Source organism: Lipotes vexillifer, unplaced genomic scaffold (genome assembly GCF_000442215.2).
Source record: "Lipotes vexillifer unplaced genomic scaffold, Lipotes_vexillifer_v1.1 scaffold798, whole genome shotgun sequence".
NCBI classification, from domain to species: domain Eukaryota; kingdom Metazoa; phylum Chordata; class Mammalia; order Artiodactyla; family Lipotidae; genus Lipotes; species Lipotes vexillifer.
The window spans coordinates 76,565-99,907 of NW_006791593.1; the positions used below are offsets into that span (position 1 = coordinate 76,565).

The 23,343-nt window shown below is 40.7% G+C and overlaps 1 protein-coding gene across 1 annotated transcript in view; it reads left to right on the top strand.

The window, feature by feature from the left end:
- The window catches only part of LOC103079147 (serine/threonine-protein kinase ULK4-like), a gene marked incomplete at its 5' end in the record, with an annotated part of 395,550 nt that overhangs the window by 74,393 nt on the left and 297,814 nt on the right, over positions 1–23,343 (top strand). The window contains one exon of the mRNA XM_007464471.1: positions 20,263–20,311. Coding sequence (XP_007464533.1) covers positions 20,263–20,311 — 49 coding nt within the window. The remainder of the gene's footprint in view (positions 1–20,262; positions 20,312–23,343) is intronic.

Consider the following 23,343-nt stretch of genomic DNA (forward strand, 5'->3'; position numbering starts at 1 on the left):
ATCCGGAGTGTATACACACGTATTAGGATGTCTGTCTGCTTTCCTTGTAAACGATTTTTTGATTTGTGACCCTGTTGAGTTTGTGACCCCTGGACTTTAGACAGGATGCTGATTTCAACAAAGGAATCTTTTCTCATTGTTTTCTTTCAACACAGATGTGAATTCATGGTTATATGAATACTTAGCAGCTATTTCGGGGTCAGAAGTGTATGGTTTCAGATTGCTTTTTGGTGTGACATTTACAAGGCAACCACTTAGAGTTTATTGTACACCTTTAAAAGTAGTGGTTCCCCAGTTGTGTACAATAGAGTGCTGGTAAATCCTAGTAGGGCCTCAGTAAAGCTTTTTGTGTTTCACAAGGCATCCTTATCTGCAGGCTTTCCCTGGTTGTCTAAAACAGAGATTCACAAGCTCTGGCCCACAGGGCCAGGGCCTGTGAGGTAAGAGTGGTGGTTATGCTGTTCAAGAGTTGTGCAGCCTAAGCGGGCTTCCCTGGTGGCGCAGTGGTTGAGAGTCTGCCTGCCGGTGCAGGGGACACGGGTTCGTGCCCCAGTCCAGGAAGATCCCACATTCCGCGGAGCGGCTGGGCCTGAGAGCCATGGCCAATGAGCCTGCGTGTCCGGAGCCTGTGCTCCTCAACGGGAGAGGCCACAACAGTGAGAGGCCTGCGTACCGCAAAAAAAAAAAAGAGTTGTGCAGCCTACAGACACAGACGAATTTGAGGCACAGAGAACTTGCGTCTGGCAAAGCCTAAAAATATACTTTCTAGCCCTTTTCAGAGCATGTTTCCTGACTGCCGAACTGAAGGAGTACAGCTTTTTCGTCTTTATTCATGAGAATAGAGAAATATTAGAACATCAGCACTATATGGGACTTTGGGGAGATCATTAAGATGTACATTAACAAAAAATTACTCTTGATCGCTGAGATCAACACACCAGGAAATGACTGCCCTCAAAGAGAGGGTGTCTTACATTCACAGATTCCGAGAGGAGGGAGCACACCACGCCACGGGCAGCCACGTGGGGAGGCAACAGAGGCAGTCAGGAGGCAGAGGAAGGAAGAGGAAAACATGGGCCAGAGCCTTGGTTGTAGTTGACAAGGGTAGGAGTGGGTGAGCAGGCTTAGGATTGGCTGCTTGAATAATTTCAGTGGGCTCTGAGGTGTGGGGTTTATCTCTACTTAGCTGATACCTGGCCCTGGGATGGTCAGGGCAGGGAAACAGTGGCCTGGAGTTTAAGAGCTCCATATAAAGGAGGCTTTTGGGGGTTTGGTTGGCTTGCATAGGAAAGGCAAGCTCAAAGGAGAGTAGTTTGCCATCTCTGGGAAATGTCTGGCCCTGGGAGGGGCCTTCCCCCCAGAGTTACTAAGATCTTAAGATGTCAAAGAATCAAAAATACAGAATAAAAAGACATGATTAGTATCCTGGGCTGATGTCTTCATTTTACACATGAGGAAAGTGAGCTTCAGACGGAATTTGTGTGCCCCAGATGCCATAGTCAGTGCAAAGAAGGTCAGGTTTCGGATCTAGACCTCCCAGTCCCCTGTTGTTTGTACTTATCCAGCAGAGCCACATTTTAAAAGACACCCAGGTGAATATCACAGTGGATTTTGAAATAGGATTGTTTTAAGTTTCTTTGTGTCATTTACATGTAAGAGTGGTCCAGTTCCTCAACATACTTGTCTTCAGTGTCGTGTGGATCTGATAATAGCACATGCATGATTCTCCTTTGTTTCCCTCTGCCATCATCCTTAGGTTCTGGCACTCCTCTCTCTCTATTTTTATCATTGAGGCAGCTCTTGGCACAGTTCTGGTTAGTAATATCCTGGTTGCTGACCTGTGCCTTCCCTCACTCTCCTGGATTTTGAACCTTCCTCTGCTCATGACTTAAACCACACTTACAGGGTTGAAATCCTTCCTTATTGTGTTAATTATGATATAACGCATCATCCTGTCTCCTACAGGAACTAATGTATGTTTTTTTTTAAATAAACTTATTTATTTTATTTATTATTTTTATTTATTTATTTATTAGTTTTGGCTGTGTTGGGTCTTTGCCGCTGTGCGCAGGCTCTCTCCAGTTGCCGTGAGCAGGGGCTACTCTTCGCTGTGGTGCACGGGCCCCTCACTGCGGTGGCCTCTACTGTTGCAGAGCACGGGCTCCAGAGCGCACAGGCTTCAGTAGATGTGGCGTGTGGGCTCAGTAGTTGTGGCTCGTGGGCTCTAGAGCGCAGGCTCAGCAGCTGCGGCACACGGGCTCAGCCTCTCCATGGCATGTGGGATCTTCCCGGACCAGGGCTTGAACCTGTGTCCCCCGCACCGGCAGGCGGGCTCCCAACCACTGCGCCACTAGGGAAGCCCCTAACGTAAGTCTTTACGTAAGCGCCCATGGAGTAGGTATTAAATTAATTCTCTCCCTCCATCCCAGTATTCTGATAGAATTATGGAAGGACACCAATCTAAATAAAGCCTTAGGAGTTTGATCCAAGGCATTCTGTTTTCCTTAGTGATTTGTGAGGAAGATCAATAGTAATTGATCCAAATCTGTTTTGACGTTTTTTTAAATCTTTTCATGAAATAAAAAACTCTTATGTGAGTTTTTCCTGGTGCAAGTGGTAGTAATACTTCTGCTTATTTTCTTCTATTATCTTGTTCATCATCACAGAGATTTCCCCTAAGTTCGTGATGACTTGGTACACACTTTATTGCCTAACCTTACTGTATGGGGATCAGTTGGATCCATTGAGACTGTTTATCTCGGTCCTTAGAAACAACTTAATCTCTTGAATCTGTATTCCCATAGCAACCCTGTATGCTGGAGGCTTACTCACTTCAGTTATCCTCCTCTGACTCTCATGGGACCAGTGACAGCTTTCCTTACGGAGTGGCAACCAGGGCCTTGCCAAGAGCCCAACATGCTGATGTGTCTTTGGTCACATGGTGCCTGGGCTTGAGCCACTCACTTGTCGTGTTGGAAGCCAGCATTTAGTTGAAGTCTTTGGTCAAAGCAGTCCCTGGCGTCTTGGGGGCTACAATCAACAATAATTCACAGTTCCTTCCTTCTTTCTTTAAATAGATGTTAAGGGATTTTTAACAGAATGCCCCCTAACATTTCCTCTTGAAGTAATTCCTTACTTGCCCACAAGAAAGTTCATTTGTTTATTTTCTCTTCTTCACAAAGTCTCTTGAAGGTTTACAGTTCATTTCCATTGTAGGATTATGGAACTTCAGGGCAGAATCAGCTTTGATATTTTTCTACCTACAGGAAAAGTTAGTATTACTTATACATTCACTGAGTCACCTCACAAATAGTTGTGTTCTCTGAGTTGGACAAAGCATACACGGTCCTGATTTTCATGGAGCTTATGAATGCATGGGGGTAATAGACAGTAAACAAGGAAATCAATTTACAAAACCCATGATTTCAGCTAGTGATGTAAGTGGTGTACAGAACAGTAAAGCGGGGTTAGAGAATGGAGAGTGATGGGCTGGGGTCAGCTGTTTTCAAGAGGGTGGTTAAGAGCGTCTTTGGGAAGGTGACAACATACAAGATTGAGGTGATGATCTGCGTTAATGCTAGCTTCATTATTAGAGGAGCAAGCCTCTGATTTTCTGCAACTTTCAGCTGAGGGGAATAACAAGAGTGTCAGATGCTGCTGCGAGTGTAGGTAAGATGAGGATGGAGAATTAACCATTAGAGCTGGCAAGAGGAGTGATTTCTTAGGGCTTATTTTTGGTGGCATTCAGGGGCAAATGCCTGGTGGAGTTCACTGAGAAGGGAATGATGAGGTGGAGACAGGGAACATCAGTAATTCTAAAGAGAGTTGTGCTATAAAGCAGAGCTAGAAAATGGGGAGCTGGAGGGAGATACAGGATCGAAGCAATTTTTTCGTTTGTCCTGAATATTTTAGTGATGTTTCTATGTTGATGAGGATGATCTAGTGCAGAGTTTGGTAAACTACAGCTTAGGGGCCAAATCCAGCGCACCTGCTTTGGTAAATAAAATGTTATCAGAACACAGCCACACTGATTCATTTATTTATTGTTTGTGGCTGCTTTTGTGCTACAGTGGCAGAGCTGGGTAGTTTTGAAAGAGACCGCATGACCTGCAAAGCCAGGAGTATTTACTTCTGGCCCTCAACTGGAACAATTTCCCAATCCTTGATCTCATAGGAAGGGTAAAACTGATGAAGCAACAGGGTGAGCAGTGCCTTGCTAGACTGATATCCTTGCCTCCTAGCGGGGTAGCCCCTGCAATGCTCCCTAAGGGAGAGGTGTTAGAATCCAGTGCCTGGGCGCAGGGGTAATTGAGCCCGGAAGTTAGGAAGTGATGCTCTGCCTCTGGGATGCTTGAAAGTGAGACTTTTGAAGTGGTGCAATTAGTAGTCATAAAACTGTCTAGAATTAGAAAAGAGGGGGGATTAGAAAAGAGTTTGGAAGTGATGAGGTCATTGCATTGAGTGGTCAAGGTACTGAATTCTTTTTTGGATAACTAGAAACTATGTTCTTTATTCCTATTTTTAGACTATTTATAAAAACGAACTGTACTAAAGCCTCAATGTTGTCTACATATTTCTGTTTGGGCCTGTTGCCATTTGTTACTATCCTTCGTTTCCTACTTTCAGATAGAGACTAAAATGGTAACTATTACTGTGATTATTGTGGTCATTATTTTTTATGAGTTCCTCTTTTTATACTTGCCTTTTAAAAGATTATTAAGACATTATTTTCCCTATGGAAAATGCATTATATTTCCCTTATTAAACTGTTAAAGCATGTTCAGAATTACTATTTCTTCTTAGCTCTTTCAGGTAGGACAGAGCTCAGTCCTCTCTGGAGCCCTGCTTAGAGGCGTTTTTTAGCCTGGGTCTTCTATCTAGAGTAGAGATCTTCTGCCTAGAAACATATCTAACCATAGAATGTTGGCTAAATCTCAGGTGTACTGTGCCCTTGGCCATATTTTATCACCTGCTCATTACTTGCTCAGACTTAAGCATTAGAGACACAGTTTGGGCCTGTGATTCTCCGTGTCTTCCCTGGTGCAGCTTGATGGAACCTTGGAGTGGTGGGTAGTGTGTGCAGCCCGTAGGTCCCTAGTCGTCTCCTCCTCAGCTGTTCACTGTCAAGAACCTTAGGCTTCGTGTGCCCCTAGACAGAGCCAGAGACTGTTCTGCAGACTCTGTGGCCATTGTAGAGATGACATGAAAGCACTGGGAAGATAGTACTGCTCACATACCACAGTTCTTTTAGCGCAAGAGTCTAGCCTGGGCTGTCAGAGTGTAATGCAAATTCTGGGACTGCATTCCAAGCCTCCCACGTAGTTGAACACTGGGCTTAATTCAGTGGCAGGCTCCTCAATTCACCAGTCATTATTAGGGAATGAGTCAGTCGCGTAGAGAAACCTTTCTCTGGGTTTTGTGCCAGCAGTTTTATAGGTGTGAGTCCGCAGTGAGCTTTTCCTGCAAGTTCTATGAGGAAGTGAAAGCTATAAGTGGCCTGTGTGCCAGTAGAAATGAGACCTTCCCCTTGGACAGTTCTAGGGTGAGAGTGTCAGTGCCCATGGCTAGATGGCAGTCATGGGCATTGGTAAAACCAAAACCTTCAGTAGCTTTCGTAAGCCATTGCCATCTAAATATTGGTATCCTTCAGTGGAACACTTGATTTCTCATTTACATATAGGGTATGCCATCAAAGCAATCTACTTTATTCTTTACCATAATAAACAGTTTTCCATTTCTTTATCCAGCCACCATAGGCATCATTATCTTTAGGATTTGAAAGTATTCTTTAAATTATTTGTTTATTTAACATCAGATTAACATCTTCATTTAATTGGTTCGTTAAGGAATATGTCAAGATGACAGTTGAACCAATTGCCTCAGACCAGAATATTAATGTATGGTATGTTTATTTTGACTGATGCATTTGTTTATCTTTGCTTGGTGAGAGTTTCCAACTTTTCTTATTGGCATCTTTGATTCTTTTGACTCATCAGCTAATGCCTTTTGGTTATTTTGTACTTGTAAAACAAATTTGTTTACTTCAGGTGGTGTTAAAATGTGCAGCACTGGGGACTTCCCTGGTGGCGCAGTGGATAAGACTCCACGCTCCCAATGCAGGGGGCTCGGGTTCGATCCCTGGTCAGGGAGCTAGATCCCACATGCGTGCTTCACCTAAGAGTTCAGAGGCCCCAACTAAGGAGCCCACGAGCCACAACTAAGAGCCTGCCCGCCACAACTAATACCCAGCACAATCAAATAAATAAATATTAATAAATAAATAAATAAATAAAATGACTTGGCTGAAGAGGCCCACCAAGTCACTAAAAGAGCCTTCATTAAAAAAAAAAGTGCAGCACTGAAAACGGCAGCAAAAGGGAAAAGATAACATTGGCAATGAAACATTTCTATATTTCGTACTTATACAGTTATTAGGTCTCTTTATGAATCGTAGTTAATTTAGGAACCTTTGTTTACTTGGTTATTACAGCCAGCGAGCCATCATGGCATCCTAACTGTAGAAATAGCAGCTAAACAAAGTCTTTTGATATGATCGGTGTACTTTCTGAAGTCTGAAAGAATAAGTCCCTTGATAATTTTTGGCAAGATTTAGCCTCATATTTCTGTTGTCACGTTTGCACTTTCTTTTGGTGATTTACCAAGGTAATGGACCATTTTAGAATTAGCAATGTACTTATGCTGCAGACTCGTCGTTGTTGTTAATCTACTGTTGATGAAGCCAGGCGTTGTCTGAATCCATCGCATACACCTGTCACTGTCTGTCATCTTTGTAGAACAAAGTGAAATCCAACCGAGTGGAACGTAACATGAGGCACAAAGCACAGATTACCAATTCAGTCCTCTTGTCTCAACACCAAACCCTCTTCCATGTCAGGTCTTCTGATTTTATATGATGACAGTTATTGGTCAGAATATATTACAGTGTTTGCTGTACAGACGGGGCCTTTGTCATGTAATTAAAGAGCATGAGAGCTGCCAGACTAAACAGTGGTCTGAGTTTCAAATAATGTTCTGCGACTTCCTTGGCACATTTTTATCACCATCTCGAACATGTGTTATTACTTAGTATTCTTTGCCATAGCTAGATTACAGAGGAAAAAAACCCAGGCAGTGAAGGAGACTAACCCTGGTTCTTCAAGGACATAAATGCCTCCGAGATGCCTTGTACCCTCATAATGCACCATTTCTGTGTGTGCATCTCTCTGCTTGTACTCATACATCCTGCTTAAACCAACTGTTTACAAAGTCAACATAATGGTCAGCTTTTACGGACAGACTTCATTAGTTATCTTGAAATTCTAAAGAAGGGTAGGCCCAAAGGGCAAATGGACAAAGAACTTGAAATAAACATGAAAAAAAGAGCCCCCCTCATTAGTAATCAAAGAAAATTCCACTACGATGATAAAAAACATCAAACTGGTAAGAGTTTTTTTAAAAAATAGCACTTGTTCAGAGGCTAGTGAAACATACACTGTCATAAATTGGTACATCTTTTATGACGGGCAAACTGACGGTATGTATTAAACCTTAAATGTAGCCTTTGATTCCACTTCTAGGAATTCATCCTAAGAAAATAGTACAAGATATACACAAATACTTATATACAAGAATGTCCATTAAAACATGATTTAAAACAGCAACAGCAATATTAGTAAAGCTGGTATCTGTCTTTACAGAGAGCTTTGTATGTACCAGGCAGGGCTGGGTGCTTCACAGGCACAACCTTATTTGCTCCTTACCATCAGGAAGGGAAGTAGGCAGTGGTATCACACGGCAGGAAAGTAACGCTTGGAGTTATGTGCGCAGAGCTAGGAAGATCGAATGACAAGTTGAACTCATTTGACATGATTCCTTAACCATTACATTTGTTTTTTTCCCTAATGAATACTAGTAAAAAGTGGAAAACAGGGGTCCATCAATAGAGGGCTAGTTAAATACAATGTAGGTTAGAAAAGTATACAATGGAGTATTACTCAGCCATAAAGAAGAATGAAATAATGCTATCTGCAGCAACATGGATGGACCTAGAGATTATCATAGTAAGTGAAGTAAGCCAGACAGAGAAAGACAAATATTCCAATATTCATATGTGGAATCTAAAAAAATGATTCAAATGAACTTATTTACAAAACAGAAATAGACCCACAGACATAGAAAACAAACTTATGGTTATCAAAGGGGAAAAGAGGGGAGTTTGGGATTAACAGATAAACACAGCTATATATAAAATAGACAACCAACAAGGATCTACTGTATAGCACAGGGACCTATACTCAATATTTTGTAATAACCTATAAGGGAAAAGAATCTATAAAAGGAGATATATATATATATAATATATGTGTACATATATGTGTATAACTGAGTCGCTTTTCTGTACACCTGAAACTAACACAACATTGTAAATCAACTGTACATCAATAAAAAAAAAAAAAGTTGACCCTAATAACAACAACAACAACAAAAGTATGTAGGTATGAGAACTCATACTTTAATTGAATATGTGATAACATGGGAAATGTTTTAAATACATTTAAGAAATCCCAATATATGTAGGATGATTTGAGTTTTTCTCTCACCCTCTACTGTGATATAATACACCTAACGGTCTATTAAAATAGGCAGATTCCAGTTCTAACCCCAGATCTATTGTTGGCTTTGTGAGTGAGTGTGAGCAGGTTGCTTCACTAGCCTAAGCGTCAATGTTTTCCTCTGTAGAATGGACTCAGCTATGGTTATTAGACATTAAACAAGGCATGGCTGTCCAAGCAACACAGAGTACATGTACAAGAAATGGTAGCTGTTGTTTTAATGATGAGGTTGGTCCCATGTCTTATATGAATCAAAAAACAAGGAAATAATACATTAAAACTTATTAATGATTTTCTTAGAGTGCTGGCATTATAATATTTTATTTGTAATGCTTTGCTGTTCTCCCAAACGTAACATTCAGTGTATTATATTTTATGCCTCCGTATTTATATATTTTATAGAAAAAATTTTATATAAATAGCTACATACAATTATTATGGTTTTTAATAATTTTCTATAATCAAGAAAAAATACATTTGTTAAACACATGCACACAGAGACACAGGCTGGTGGTTCTTATCAAAAGTTAAAATGTGAATGACAGTCTCTAATCCATCTTACGGTTTTTCTGGTCAGCAAGGTAGCCTTTGGTTCAGTAGTTTCAAGTTGATCGTCACTCTCTATTTTTGTCTGTTACTACCATAGTATCATGGATTGATCTTAGAAGTAGCCCCTGAAATGAGCTTGGGGATACTGAAATTACTCAGCGTAATGAAAGTACAGTTTATAGGAACTGGGACTGAAGTGAAGGTCTGAACATCCAGGAGGGTGAGCTGATTGTTAAGCTGTTCTTTTTGACCCTTTTCCATTCCACTCCCATTGATGTCCTTGCTTCCTACCTCCTGTGAACTTTTGAGACTTCCAGGTTTTCTTTTTCTTGCCAACTCTTTAAATGTTGGTGTTCCATGGGTTTCTGTCCTCAGCTCACTTCTTACTCCTCTTTCCAAACTTAACTCACTTCTTCTCCAAACTAGCCTTTCCCCCATACGTTAGCTTAATATTGTATCTTAGAGCAGTTAAAAATCATGAACTCTGAAACTGTGTACCTTGGATAAGGTTCCATGCTAGTGTCCTCCTCTATAGAAGAGGTTATTCATTCCTACCTCAAGGTAAGGATTAAGTAAGAGGTGAAGCCCTAAGCCCAGTGCATTATTGCATAGGAGCTTCCATAGATGAGACCCCTTGCTGTGATGTTTGTTGTTCTGGTGGCGGTCATGGCGGTGGCCTCCAGGTAGGACAAGTCAAGCACCTAGAATCATTCTGAATTTCCTTCCTCCTCTGTCTCTCCTGCATCCAGTAGATTTGCAAGTCCTGTTGATACAACCTCGTTGGTCTTTTCCTATTTACTCCTGCTTTGGTTCTTATCACCTCTTATCTTGAAAGTGGTCATTGGCAGCTACCTGACCTTCCTGTTCCCAGTCCTTTTTGCATTCAGTCCATCCTCTCACTGTAGCCTGAATAATCATTGTAAAAAGGTAAAGCTGGTGATGGCATCATTTTGCCTAATCCTTCTCTTAGTGGTACCCAGTCACCTAGAGCAGGGACATGTGCTAACTCAGCAAACTTCTTCTGCAAGAGGCCAGATAGTAAATACTTTGGGCGTTGCTGGCCATATGGTCTCTGTTGCAGCTACTCTGTCATTGTGGTGTAAAAGCAGCCATGGACAATATGTAAATGAATGAGCATGGCTGTGTTCCCATAAAACTTTATTTATGGAAGCTGAAATTTGAATTTCATGCAGTTGTCATATGTCATGAAATATTCTTCTTTTGATTTTTTTCCAACCATTTAGAAACCTAACAAGTATTCTTAGCTCGTGGGCCACACAGATACTGGCTGGTGGCAGGGTTTGGCCTGTAGGCTGGAGTTTACCAAATAAGTTGAAGTTCCTCAGCATGGATAACAAGATCTTTTGTGATCTGCCCTGGTTTATTCCTCCAGCCTGGTCTTTTTAAAAAATTATTATTATTTTTTAATGCAGACTTTACTTACTTATTATTTTTGGCTGTGTTAGGTCTTAGTTGCAGCACACGGGATCTTTCCTTGCGGCGTGTGGGCTCTTTGTTGAGGTGCATGGGCTTCTCTCTAGTGGTGGTGCATGGGTTCCAGAGGACGTGGGCTCTGTAGTTTGCGGCACGCGGGCTTAGTTGCCCCACGGTATGTGGGATCTTAGTTCCCTGACCAGGGATTGAACCAGCGTCCTCTGCATTGCAAGATGGATTCTTAACCACTGGACCACCAGGGAAGTCCGCAGCCTGATCTTTTGCTACCTTCTCTTTACTTCTTCCACTTATTCAATAAATTCACCTTTTCTCTGTCCTTAATGAGTGATCATGTTTTTGCTTTCTCTCATGCTGTTCCCTTTGCCCAGGGCACCACTCATTCTTAGCTGTTCTCCCTCCCCTTCTACCCTGTCTTCCATCCACTACTTGTAGATAACCTACTCCTCTTTCAAGGTTCAGCTCGAGCAGTACTTACTCTGTGCAGTGAGGACACTCATGTCAGTTGCCTGGGTTTATATCTCAGCCCCACTTCTTGTCTCTCGATCATTTCTTTGTCTCTCAGTTTCTTGTCTGAATAAAAAAAGGAATTCATCATCATCATCATCCCTATGGTTTCTCTTTGTTAGAATCCACTGAGCTAGCACATGGACAGCACTGGGAATCATGTTTTTCACATAGTTATTGTGCAATCCCCGTTTACTCTGCATCTCAGATAGAAGAGACTATTTCTGTTGTCCCTTCTGTACCCTTTGTAGACATCTGTCATAGCACTTATAATACTTGATATAGCTCTCGGCCCAGTGCATTGCATTCAGTAATGATAGGTACTCAGTAAATGTTTATTGGGTGAATGAGAGAGGAAAAGGGAAAAATCTTAGCTTGACTTTAAGTGGATTCCAAAACGAAAGTCTCTTGCACGTTACTAAATAAGAGGACAAAAAGGAGCCATAGAGAATAAGCAGGTTCATTAAATTGAAAATAAATTTTAAAATATCTTATATACAATTGCTGTTTTTTAGTATCAGGCTCATGTCCATAGGAGGAAAGAAATGCCACGTGGACAGTCTAGTGGTCCTCTTAGGAACCTGTGTCCCTGCCAATCCTTTCTCTTACTGATTTGCATTTCTTTCTGTTCATTCCCCTCCCCAGTCCTGCAAGGATGAGCACGCTTCTTACCTGTGGTTTCAACATGTGGAGCTGTGGGACCAATACAGAATTATGTCTTGGAGAAAGTGCCAAGGATTCAGTGAATTATTAGAGTAAGGAGGCCAGCTGCAGAGCCACGGGGTTCAGAAAGACAGAAGGTGAGGGCTCAGGACTCAGGCAGAACAGAAAGCACTGGGCTGGATGTGGGGAGGCGGGGCCAAAGCCCTTGGCTGGTTAACAAGAGCGTTGTTGCCTGTGCAGGGACGGTTTGTGTAAAGCCGAGGACAAAATGGGACTTTCAGGCATATCACAGCATCTAGAATTGGAAGGAGTCAGAGATGTCTTGTCAATGAGCTCCATACACTGCGTGGAGAGCCTCTTGACTACTGTTCTTCTTTCTCACCTTCTGTACTTTCTGTGATAGAAACATTCTGTTGCCTGGATTCATTCAACAGATGTGGATTATCACAGGGCTGTATTGGGCATCTATTGAGGTAATAGGTAGAAAAGCATGCTTGAAAGTTGTTAATGTAAAGTTCTTCTATTTCCACCTAAAACCTCCTTTCTATTGGAAAACGTTTGCTTTATACATAAGCAAAGTGTCTCTTACTGAAATTCATATCTTTTTCATGCTGCTTTAGGCAGTGGGAGATTTTTGTACATCACAGGTACATTCTGGTATGGCTCGTGTGCTAGCTTAATTCTGACACTTTCTCAGCAAATGAAGCAGTCAACTTTATAACTTGGGTTAAGTTATTTTTATATTGTTCATGTTTTGTGACCACTGGGGTGCAAATTTCCTCAGGGAATAAGTAGAATGCCTATCCTAAGGAGGATTCTGTAGATGTTGGTAAAATGACTAGATCTGAAATTCTCTGTGCTAAAGCTGCTAAAATCTTAACCCTGCCCCTTCTTTTGGGGAAAAATAAGTCTTTATATGTGTACCTTTATTGGTAAGACTTCTGCAGTTCTCTGCAAGAGGATTAGCAAGCATTGCAAGCAAAGGCAAACATTTCAAGGAAAAATCTTACAAATATTCTTGCTTTCAAGATAGACATAATATCATGCCATAAGTAAACATTATGAAACCATTTCCTTTTGAAGTTGATTCATTGAACCAATAATTTGAAATTCAGCTTGATGTTAGAGACCTTTTATTTTAAATGACTGTTGTTGGTCCACTAGACTGGTAAATTAGGTGAGCCATAAAAAACAAAAAAGCTTTGTGTGTAGTCTAGCGCTCAGTTATTAACAAATATGAAATCTAAAACTCCTAACCAACGTTGTTGGAAAGCTAACAAACGTCCAGCATCTATTTGGGGTTTGTACACAAGTTGGCCAGAAGCAGCTTATTCAGAGAATGAAATCTGAATTGTTAAGAAAAAGGAGGCGGGGGTAAGATGGAATTGGGGTGGGGGGAAAGGTCAAGTTTATAGTGGGCAGAATTCTAAGATGACCTTCAAGACTCCAAGCCCATCTTCTCCCAGTTATTCAGTTAAACACTAACTTAGTCCTGTTGTGAGGGCATATTGCAGATGTCATTAAGGTCCCAAACTAGTTGACCTTAAAATACGGAGATCATTTGGGTGGCCCTGACTAATCATATGAGCCATTTAAATCTGGTCTAGAGGTCAGAGACAGGTAAGCCAAAGAGCTTCGAAGCTTGAGAAGGATTCTACATGGAGGAGATTCTCCGTTGCTGGTTGTGGAGATGGAGGGAGCCACGTGGCAAGGAATGTGAGTGGCCTCTAGAACCTGAGAGGGACCCCTAGCTGACAGCCAGCAAGGAAATAGGGGCCTCAGTCCTCCAACTGCAAGGAACTGAGTTCTGTCAACAATGATTGAAAATGGATCCCTTCCGCCCTCCAGATGAGAATTTAACCCAGCTGGCATCTTGATTCCAGAATTTTGATACTCTGAGCAGATAACTCAGCCATGCTGAGCTAGACTTCTGACCTACAGACCTTTGAGCTAATCAGCAGGTGTGCTTTAAGCCATGAAGTTTGTGGTCATTTGTTATGCAGCAATAGAAAACTAATATGAGGCCTCTGTCATGTCTCCTTTGCATCACTGTAGTAGCCTATTAGCTGGTCTCTCTGCTTCTAGACCAGTGTTGCTCAAACTGGTGAAGAAACAGTTTTTGAAATTCCAGTGTGTTGCAGACCAATACTGTGGCAGATTGTGTTTTGCGAAGATGGCTGCAAAAACATCTCCCGTCCCTGTGCTCTTCTGTCACGTGACCATGCCACTCCCTGTCTCAGGAGGCTCTTGTTTCCTCCACCTGAGTCTGGGCTGGCCTTAATGACAGGCTTATAACCTCTTACCATTTTCAAGTGATGCCCTGTGTTGCAAGGCTGTTAGAAAAGGCCATGCAGCTTCTGCCTGGTTCTCTAGGAAGGCTCCTCCTTGGCACTCAGCTGCCATGCTTTGAGAGGCCATGCCACGTGGAGAGGGCAGTACTGGGTGATCCAGTCCACAGAATTAACAGCCTTCCTTGAGTCATCCCAGCCCAGATGCCAGACATGTGAATGAGAAGCCTTCAGATAATTACGGCCCCTAAGCTGGTCTAGTCAACCCCAGCCTTGTGTCTTCCCAGCTGAGGCCTCAAACACTGGGGACAAAGACAGGTCATCCCCACTGTGCCCTGTCCAAATTCACGACCCACAGAATCAGTGAGTGTCATAAAGTACTTACTGCTTTCTGGCACTACATTTGGGATTGGTTTGTTATACAGCAGCAGATAACCAGAATAAACATTTTAATAAAATGCTATGAAAGCAAAACTATAAAAAGACAGAATATAAGCAGAAAACACATAGTGTCACTGCTATGCTACTCTGTTGGTCAAAGTAGTTACAAACCTGCCAAGATTCAAGAGGAGAGGATACAGACCCCACTTCTCAAAGAGAGGAGACTTGAAGAATTGGGGAGCCATTAAAAAAAAATTTTAATTGTGAAATAAATTTAGCCTTATCGAAAAGTTGTAAAAATATTACAGAGAATTTCCATATGTCCTTCACCCAGCTTCCACTAATGGTAACATCTTATGGAGCCATAGTACCGTTGTCAAAACCAGGAAATTATCATCGATGTAATATTGTTAACTGATCTGCAGATTTTATTCCAGTTTTGCCAGTTTTCCCAATAATGTCCTTTCTCTGGTCCCGGGTCTAATCTAGTTTAGTTTTCTGCATTTAGTTTTCAGGTCTCCTTAGTCTGCTCCAGTATGGGACAGTTCTCACCCTTCCCTGTCTTTCATGACTAACGCTTTTGAAGTGTACAGGTAGTTATTTTGCAAGATGCCCCTCAAATTTGCTTGAATTTTTTCATGGTTAGATTAGGGTTATGCATTTTTCACAAGAGTACCCCAGAAGTGATGATGTGCCCTCCTTAGTGTATGATATCAGGGTGTACATGACGTCAGTATGTCTTATTCCTGGTGATGTGAAACGTGCATCTTGGGGAAGGTGCTCCCTGCCAGGGTTCCCCACTGTAAATACCTTGTGGATAGGTCCTTTGAGACTATGCAGATATTCTGTTTGTCATCATATGTTGCTGGGGCCTTGTTACAAAACTGCCACAAAGTTCAAATATTTTATCATTAGATCCAACAGATTAAAACTTAATCTTTCCAGTTTCTGTCATTATAGTGTCATAGATGTGGGCTGTTTGCAGACTGGCTCTGGTCTGCAGACCACACTTTGAGGAGCAATGTTCTCGGCTGCACGTCTTCACCAGTTCCTTTATTCCTATTACTGTCAGATTGGAGTTTGAATAGCAAATCCAACGGTGTCATTCTTCAGCTTAAAATTCGTCAGAGTCTTCCCATCCTTTTAGGGTGCAATCCAGACTTCTAAGCCTGACGGTCAAGGCTACATCATTCTGCTCCATCTTTCACATTGTCCCTTTACTAGTTAGACTTCTCTGATTATCCTCACCATTGTATCCATGTAGGCACACCTGGCTCCTCCACACACTGTAGCTGGCCAATCCCCTGTCTTTCAAGGCTGATGAGCACCTCTTTTCAGTAGCTGAGCTCACTAGGTTTTCCCCACGTCTAGTCCCCTGTATCCTGTGCATATATCTCTGATATAAGTTGAATTTTGTTTTTATGTTTGGTTATGTATATGTCAAACCATTTAAAAAATTTTATTGAAGTATAATTGATTTACAGTGTTGTGTTAGTTTCAGGTGTACAGCAAAGTGATTCATTCATATATTAGCTATATCATATGACATTTATCTGTCAAGCTATTTGACTTGACTGAGCTTAAAGGCATCGATTTTGAGTTATAAGATTAGCCCATGACAAGGGTTCAAGAGTGTTAATCATAACTTGAGATAGTATCCAGGAAGAAATGTCTCCAGTACTAAGTAAGATCTGTATGACCAGATGGATTCCAGAAATGCAGAGACAGTGTGTGGAGAAGCCCTTTGGGGAGGACATTGTCCCTGATGGATAGGGCTGACCGTTGGGGCCTTTGGCTCTAGACTTGTGGCCCTTCTTCATGGGTCTGGTCTCTACCCCAGGGGTAGATAAAAACTTCAAGCGAGGAAGCAAACTCAAGACAGTGCAGTTCCATGGGTGGACCCCTGTGTCTCCGTAGGCCTGTTTTATTGCTTTTGGGGACCACTTTCTTTGTCCTGCAAAACTGAGCAAAGAGCAGGTGGACATCCTCTGCCTTCCTCTCCCTGCACCTCCTTCAAGTTTTACAGGAAAATTTTAAAGAATGCTAATAATGGTTTGAAATTCAACCCAACCTAGTGTTATAGCTCTCTGAACAGAACGGGAGTGATCTCCCTGTACCAATTTTTCCTGTATTGCAACTAGTCTTTTATATCTAAATATTGCTAGGCTTACTTTATATTCAGCCCTATTTTCAAAGTATATGAAATGTAATTGTGCCAGAAAATAGAGAAAAGCAAGGCCGCCATGATTCCATAGGTCACCGCTAATAACTTTACCTTGAAAGCAATTGTTCTTTCTTACATCAAAAGTGTTGACCTATTATTTAAAGTATACATTTTAATCTTTTTGGTAATCATTTAGCACATTTTGTGATAAAATCTTCTTAAAGTTTGTGCTCATAGCTTCCAGAGATAAATCTCAACTAAGTATTTATCAGAATTTAAATACATGGTATTTTAAATGCGTTATCAAGCATTAATAAATACATGAAAGTGTTATCAGTAAATGATTTATCAATTAAAAAGTATCAATAAATAATTTATCAATAACTAGATTTTTAAAAATTTCCCAATACCAATGGCAACATTTACTTTAAGAACAGGAGGGAGTTAGAATGCCAAATAATGTATCCTAAAGATTTTCATAAATTCATTCAAAATTTTCTAATTCAAACAGCACCTCTTTTGTTAATAACATAAACCACAGATATACAAAGTCCCAGTCAATCTCCTGTAATAAAACCTTGTAAGGAGAAAACTCTTTCACCATGTACAATCTTATCATTAAATTACACTGTTAAGGGGAAGAAAAACTGCCCCTCCCCAACAAAAAACCCAAGGTAAAGTAGTCCCAAGAATGGAATTTGGAAAGGGCAGTGTATTTCAATTTAATCATCTGGAATTACTTAAATACAGTGTGCTTAGATGGCTAACATAAAGGAAGAAAAGTTTACTGTGCTACAGTTACTATCTTCACAGTCCTTTGAAGATTTGGGATAATTTCAAAAAGATCTCTACTTTGTTTTTGGTTTAAAAAATTCAGATAAATCTTTTCGCTTCCTGTCCTTCAGGCTGTCTATAAACCATAGACATTTCATTCTTTTCAAATTTAGGAAATAACAGACTCATGTAGTAAGATGATACTGGTCATTTAAATCATGGGGGCCAACCACAACAGAGCCCCCGGATAAGATAGCCTTTTGAGTCATGATTTTCCAAAGTCTCTGTCATGACTTAAGACCTGCTGCCTGAATAAATCCCTGAGAACCAGCCACATCCACTTTGTTTAGAGGTAAGCCTCCTCCTCCCTGCTCTGCAGAGGCCTGAGCACCGGAGCTGCTCCCCAGAGGACCAGGTCAGAGCAAGAGAGCGCCATTACTCAGAGCACATCAAGGGTTGATCATTTGAGAACCGAGCTACTAATTGGACGTATGATGATATGAAAGGAGATGCTTAAAGTAAGGAGGTGTATTTTTTAAAATGAAAATTTAAGAACATATTGAAAACTATGGTCTCTAAAGCAGTCTAAAATCTGTGGCTTTCAGATATTTTATATACAACTCACAATAAAACAAAATGCATTTTATGTCACTACCCAGTACACGTATTCAGACCTATAAGTGAAACAAAAATGCCACGGACAATACTGTGTGTGACACCCTTGGATATTTTCTATTGTATTGTTTTAAATTAAGAAAATGCTCGTCAATAGCCAGTGAACTCATTGCCCACTTATCAGTCACTTCCCATGGTCTGGAAAAATGCTGCCTCAGATAGTTGTAAGTGTATGCAGCCACCGTTGTCCCATACCTGCTTTAGAGTGCTTTTGGGATTACCTGTGAGGTTAGTTCATGAGTCACAGAAAATGTCATAGAAAAAAAATTTTTTTTCACTAAAAGTGATTTTGTTTAGCTTGAGTTCCCTTTTTATTTACCAGATGTGGCCCTAAATTATGTGTTAGTCAAATCAAAGAACAAAATTTTTCTGGTTGATTGTGTTCAGAAGAATGTGAGGATCGAAGTGTTAGAACTTGAAGGAGGCTTAAGAGGTAGTCCAGGCCAGCCTGCTCGTCTTGCAGAGACCCGGAGAGGAACTAGTTGCAATTTTTAAGAAAGAATTAAGGTCGTTTATGTAATCATATGTTAGTAATAGAATGTATTTTAGAATACCGTCACAGAAAGGCTGGTGTTGTGAGTGGCTGCTTCTGGATCTGAATGTTGGGGTAGACTGTGATACAGGAAGCTGTCACTTCTAGGTACCATAGGGGAGGCAGTGGTGCCTGTGACTTTCTTGGTTGTGGTTGCTAGGGCCACTTGGAGATGTATGTGCTTGGCTCTTTCAGCCTGGGCCTAATCAAAGTATATGTCATAAAAATTGAAAAAGACCTATTTAGCAAATGATATGGTTAACATCTAGGAAGCTGAGGAAGAGGTTTAAGAATGTGCTGATGTAAAGTTGTGCTTGGTCCTGAGTCTGTGCATTTCCTGTCCTGCCCAGGCATGGTATAAGGAGCTCCATCCTCACATCTGAGCCTTCAGTTGCCCAGGAAAGTGAGAGAGTGTAAATGAATTTAATATTTGTAGTCAAAACCTTTTCCCTCTAATATATCGAGACTACAGAAATCATCGCGTTTATTTTTGCTAGATACTGAGCTAGGGCTTTCTGAGTGCTTCAGTCTCAGAATTCTCTCTGTATCTCACTTTTCCTTAACAGATATTTGTAAAACACTGTGATCTTTTTTTTGGCTAATCTCATAGGCTTTTCTTTCATCAATGTATTATCATAGACAAACAAGCTCTAGGGAGGCCAGACGATAAATTCCCTTTCTATCCTCCTGGCATTTTCTGTGAAATAGACAAACAGCACGTACATGCCACGAAAACAACATGCTTGTCTTAAGTGCTGTAGTTTATCCTACAAAGTAAATTCTAATCAAGTTAAGGAATCTGATTTTTTTTTAAACTGGAGCAGGATCAGAAAATTATAGCTTGTGGGCCAAATATGGGACACTGCCTGTTCTTATAAATAAAATTTTATTGGAACACAGCCATGCCTATTCATTTATGTATTATTTATGCCTGCTTTTACGTTATGGAGACAGAGGTAAGTAGATGCTATAGAGACTGTGTGGCCTGCAAAGCCTAGAATATTTACTATTTTGCCCTTTATAGAAAAAAGTTTACTGACCCCTGGAATAAAGGAATATTTAGAGATTGAAGTATTGTCCTTAAAAAACTATCACTTTTGAATCAAGGCTATTTTCCCTTAAATAGCATGAAAAAATTCTTCTGTTACAAACAGATGACAATTTATAACTAGGTTTGATGAGAGAAAGTGCCTAGAAACTACTGAGTGATTGACATCTACCTTTTTTTAAAGATCATTAAAAATCATTGTACATTAAATCGTTAATGCTGAGAAGGTAACTAATGAGGCATATATGAAAGATTACAGTGTGGCATGCTAATAATTTAACTACAGGGAGGATTGGTTACATTATTTCAGCTGGCGTTGCCTATTTTGACAGTCTTTATAATAATTGTGAATTTTAATAAAATTTTACATGTATAAATATCAGTCTGAGGTTTTACTTACTACAGATCAGTGAGGCTAAGCTAATAGTCATTTGCAAAGAAGCCTCATATTTCTTGTGTTTAGATGTAGTTCAGTGTATTAAAATGAGTATTTAGTCATAATATTTTTCGGTCGCAGAATTTAAGCAATAAAACATGGGGCTGCAATGCTCCATATCAGGGTAGCAGTTTAAATAATTTTAAAATAATTAATAAATTATCTTTTCATTTTTTAACAGACTTGTGGAAGAAAGCAAACTGATCCCACGCATTTTTGATGTAATTCTGGTAAGGGAAGAAATATGCGTCTGAAATTCAAGTGAAATTTAAAAGTTTTTAAAGTTTTGACCACGTTGTTTGGTTGGGTTCTAACCCTAACTCTGCCCAGAAGGACTGTGTGTCCATCATGTCACTTAACCTTATTAGGCCTCAGTTTCCTTGTCTGAGCTCTTGTCCAGCTCTGAGATTGTATAGGGACGCTGTTTAATGACCTGCCCTCTTTCTGAAAATCCTTTGCATTTCATTTCTATACAGTTAAAAAATATGTTATCTAATATAGAAAGAATACTGTATCTGAGGTTGGTTTGTGGAGGAAGGGCAGAATGACGATCGCTGTGCTTCAGTATGAATTTTCTGATTTTCACCATGAAGCTCTCTGACTTTGTCGTCTCTGGGTCAGATCAACAATTTTATGCCTGTGGGCGGAAGTTGTCTTCTTCAGAACATAGAATAGCTTAGCTTCTGTACACCATTTTTTCCATTCATAGAACACAACTTGATTGAAAACCATCGGTTAAAGAAAACCTTTCCTCTCTGGTTCCTATGTGTAGAGAATAAAATGGGATGTAGGGTTGGCTTTTCTCACTTCTGATAAATCCCTATTTATACTAAATAGGAATCTGAGAATTAGGCTGAAAACTCAGTTGGTACTTATAGCAAGGGAGTGCCCTTAGCCAAAGAAGTGTTCTCTTGTACCTGAGTGGGTTGTCCTCCCTTTACCAAAATGTTTCCCTCCATAGCTGACTGACAGTGCAAGGGACAAATGAGGGGGACATGTCCGCAGTCAGATCAGCCGAACCTGCCTTGGTCGTCAATAGAGCAATAGCTGTTATTGTCTGATAACCCTACAAATGGAAGTTTAGCCCTCTTTAATCATCCTAAAATATTAATCTACAAGTTGTTTGTGTGCTGATAGGGCTGTATGGTGAAAACATTATTTTTCTTAGCTGCAGATCGCCCTTTTTTTGGTGGAGAGCTGTTGGGTTTGCTGAGCTATTTGAGTTAGGCAGGGAGTTAGGGGTGGGCATGGGTAGTATTCCCAAAGCACGCTCAAGTGACAACGAGATGACCCAGAGCTGCCATGCTAAGAGGATTGAATTGCTTCAAGTAGTCAAAGGGGACTTGAGAGGCAGTATCAGGAGAAGAAAGGGAGAAAAAGGAGATGAAGAACCATGGAGATCATCAGCTGTCTAGTGGGGATTTTTAAGCTTTGCCCAGTGGTATGTGCATCTCCCACCTTCAGTAGGACATACATCACTTGCTCATTCGTTGTGGAGTTGGATTTGTTTTTGGAGGGCCACGGGTGCCATTAATGTTGGGTTCGGCTGCACGGTTGGGCAGGGTGCAGGAGCCAAAGCTGTCCACATTCAGCCACCTCTGGCTTGCACTTGAAAAGAGACTTGGTGCTGCAGACAGAGCTGGAGCTAGACTGGACCTTAAATTCATGGATGTGACTCATCCCTTTGCTGTGCCAGGAGGGCTTCTGACCTGCTGAGGTCAATACAGCTCCTTTTGTGACTGATAGAAAGCTCTCCACCCAGCCTTTGGCAATCATCTCAAGGTCTAAAATCCCACACATGGAAAATTCTTCCTTGTAGGTTACCAAAACCCCTCCATACGTGATGAATCTTTGTATAACAAGCACCTAGCAAGGCTTCATATTGCGCAAATGTTTAACTGATTAATGCCACCATTGAAACCCCTGTCATTGTGTTGTAGCTGTCGTTGGGAGTGCGTAGAGGTGACATATACTTTCCAGGTCAGGATTTCAACTTGTCCTGAGCCCTGTGACCTCGGAGGCATTTCTGCCTGAACAGCTCCATTCTCAAGTGTTTTGTAGGCCCTTATTTTGAAATGAGGTCCTGCTGCTAAGAAAAAGTAAAGAAAAAAAGCAGTTGGAAATCACTGCTTTTTGGGACAGGACTTTTGATGTATTTGGAGAACATTACTGAATTACTATTCTATTTTTGTCTTTCTTGAGTTGAATAATCTCTACTTTTTTCTCTGTATAAATACATTTTTAATCCATGAAATATCTTTGTAGCAGTTATCCTATGAAACATTACCTTGACCTTTCTAAATTTTTGTCACCGAGCTAGACATAATACTTTATTGATTCTATGCTGTACTTTTTTTTTTTCCCCTCATATTTTAACATTTCTGAATTCAGGCTATACTTCCCAAACCAATGACATTTTACAGTTGCTTTCAGCCAGGTGACCTGGTTGTCATTGCCTTAACCAATTCATTTCAGTTTTCTTTTTCTTTTTCTTAGTGCCCAAGAACCATGTATTAGAAAAATATATGTCTAAGTTTAAAAGAGCTCTTTCAATAAAAATAAAATGAAAATTCTGAGTAATAAGAAACCATGCCATAGTTTAATTGGCAGCATTTTTCTTCTGTAGTGCTTGATAAAATAATGGTGTATCTTAGAACTGATGGATTCCTGGATTCAAGAAAACACAGTGTATACTTCAGTTGGGTTTGGTTTCTAAGTTCAAGGGCCTAGGTGGTGTCTGGCATATATATAGCAGCTTCTAGCAATGGTTTGATCAGAACGAGACATAATGAAAAGATTGTACGAGACCCTTTGGCTACTGCTTGTGTCTTTTAGCCACTCATTAAAAAACAAAACAGCATTTGACTCGTTTAGCTGGTGGTCCACTGTGACCTCTTGATGATTTTTTTCTTTACTCTTACTTAGCACATAACTGTTTTCCATCTTCGGTTTGATGTACTTAGAGCCTGGTAATGGGCTTTATTAACATCGTTCTTTTCTAGAGTTCCTCATATGATATGCTCTTACCCACAGTGTAAGACATCCTCTCCTAGATGTTTTTCATTACAAAGCAAAGCTGTTTCTTCTGGTGGGCAGGAGTTGCAGTCAGCTTCTATGTCTTTCCTGCAGGCTTGGAGGAAGGTGAAGATGAAGGCAGCAGAATTCTAAATTTGTCATCCTGTTCGGTAGGAGGTTTCTCAAGGGAGAAAGAGAATGCTGTGAACTCCAGGGGAGGGAGTGATTGGCTCTGCTCCGTGTAGGG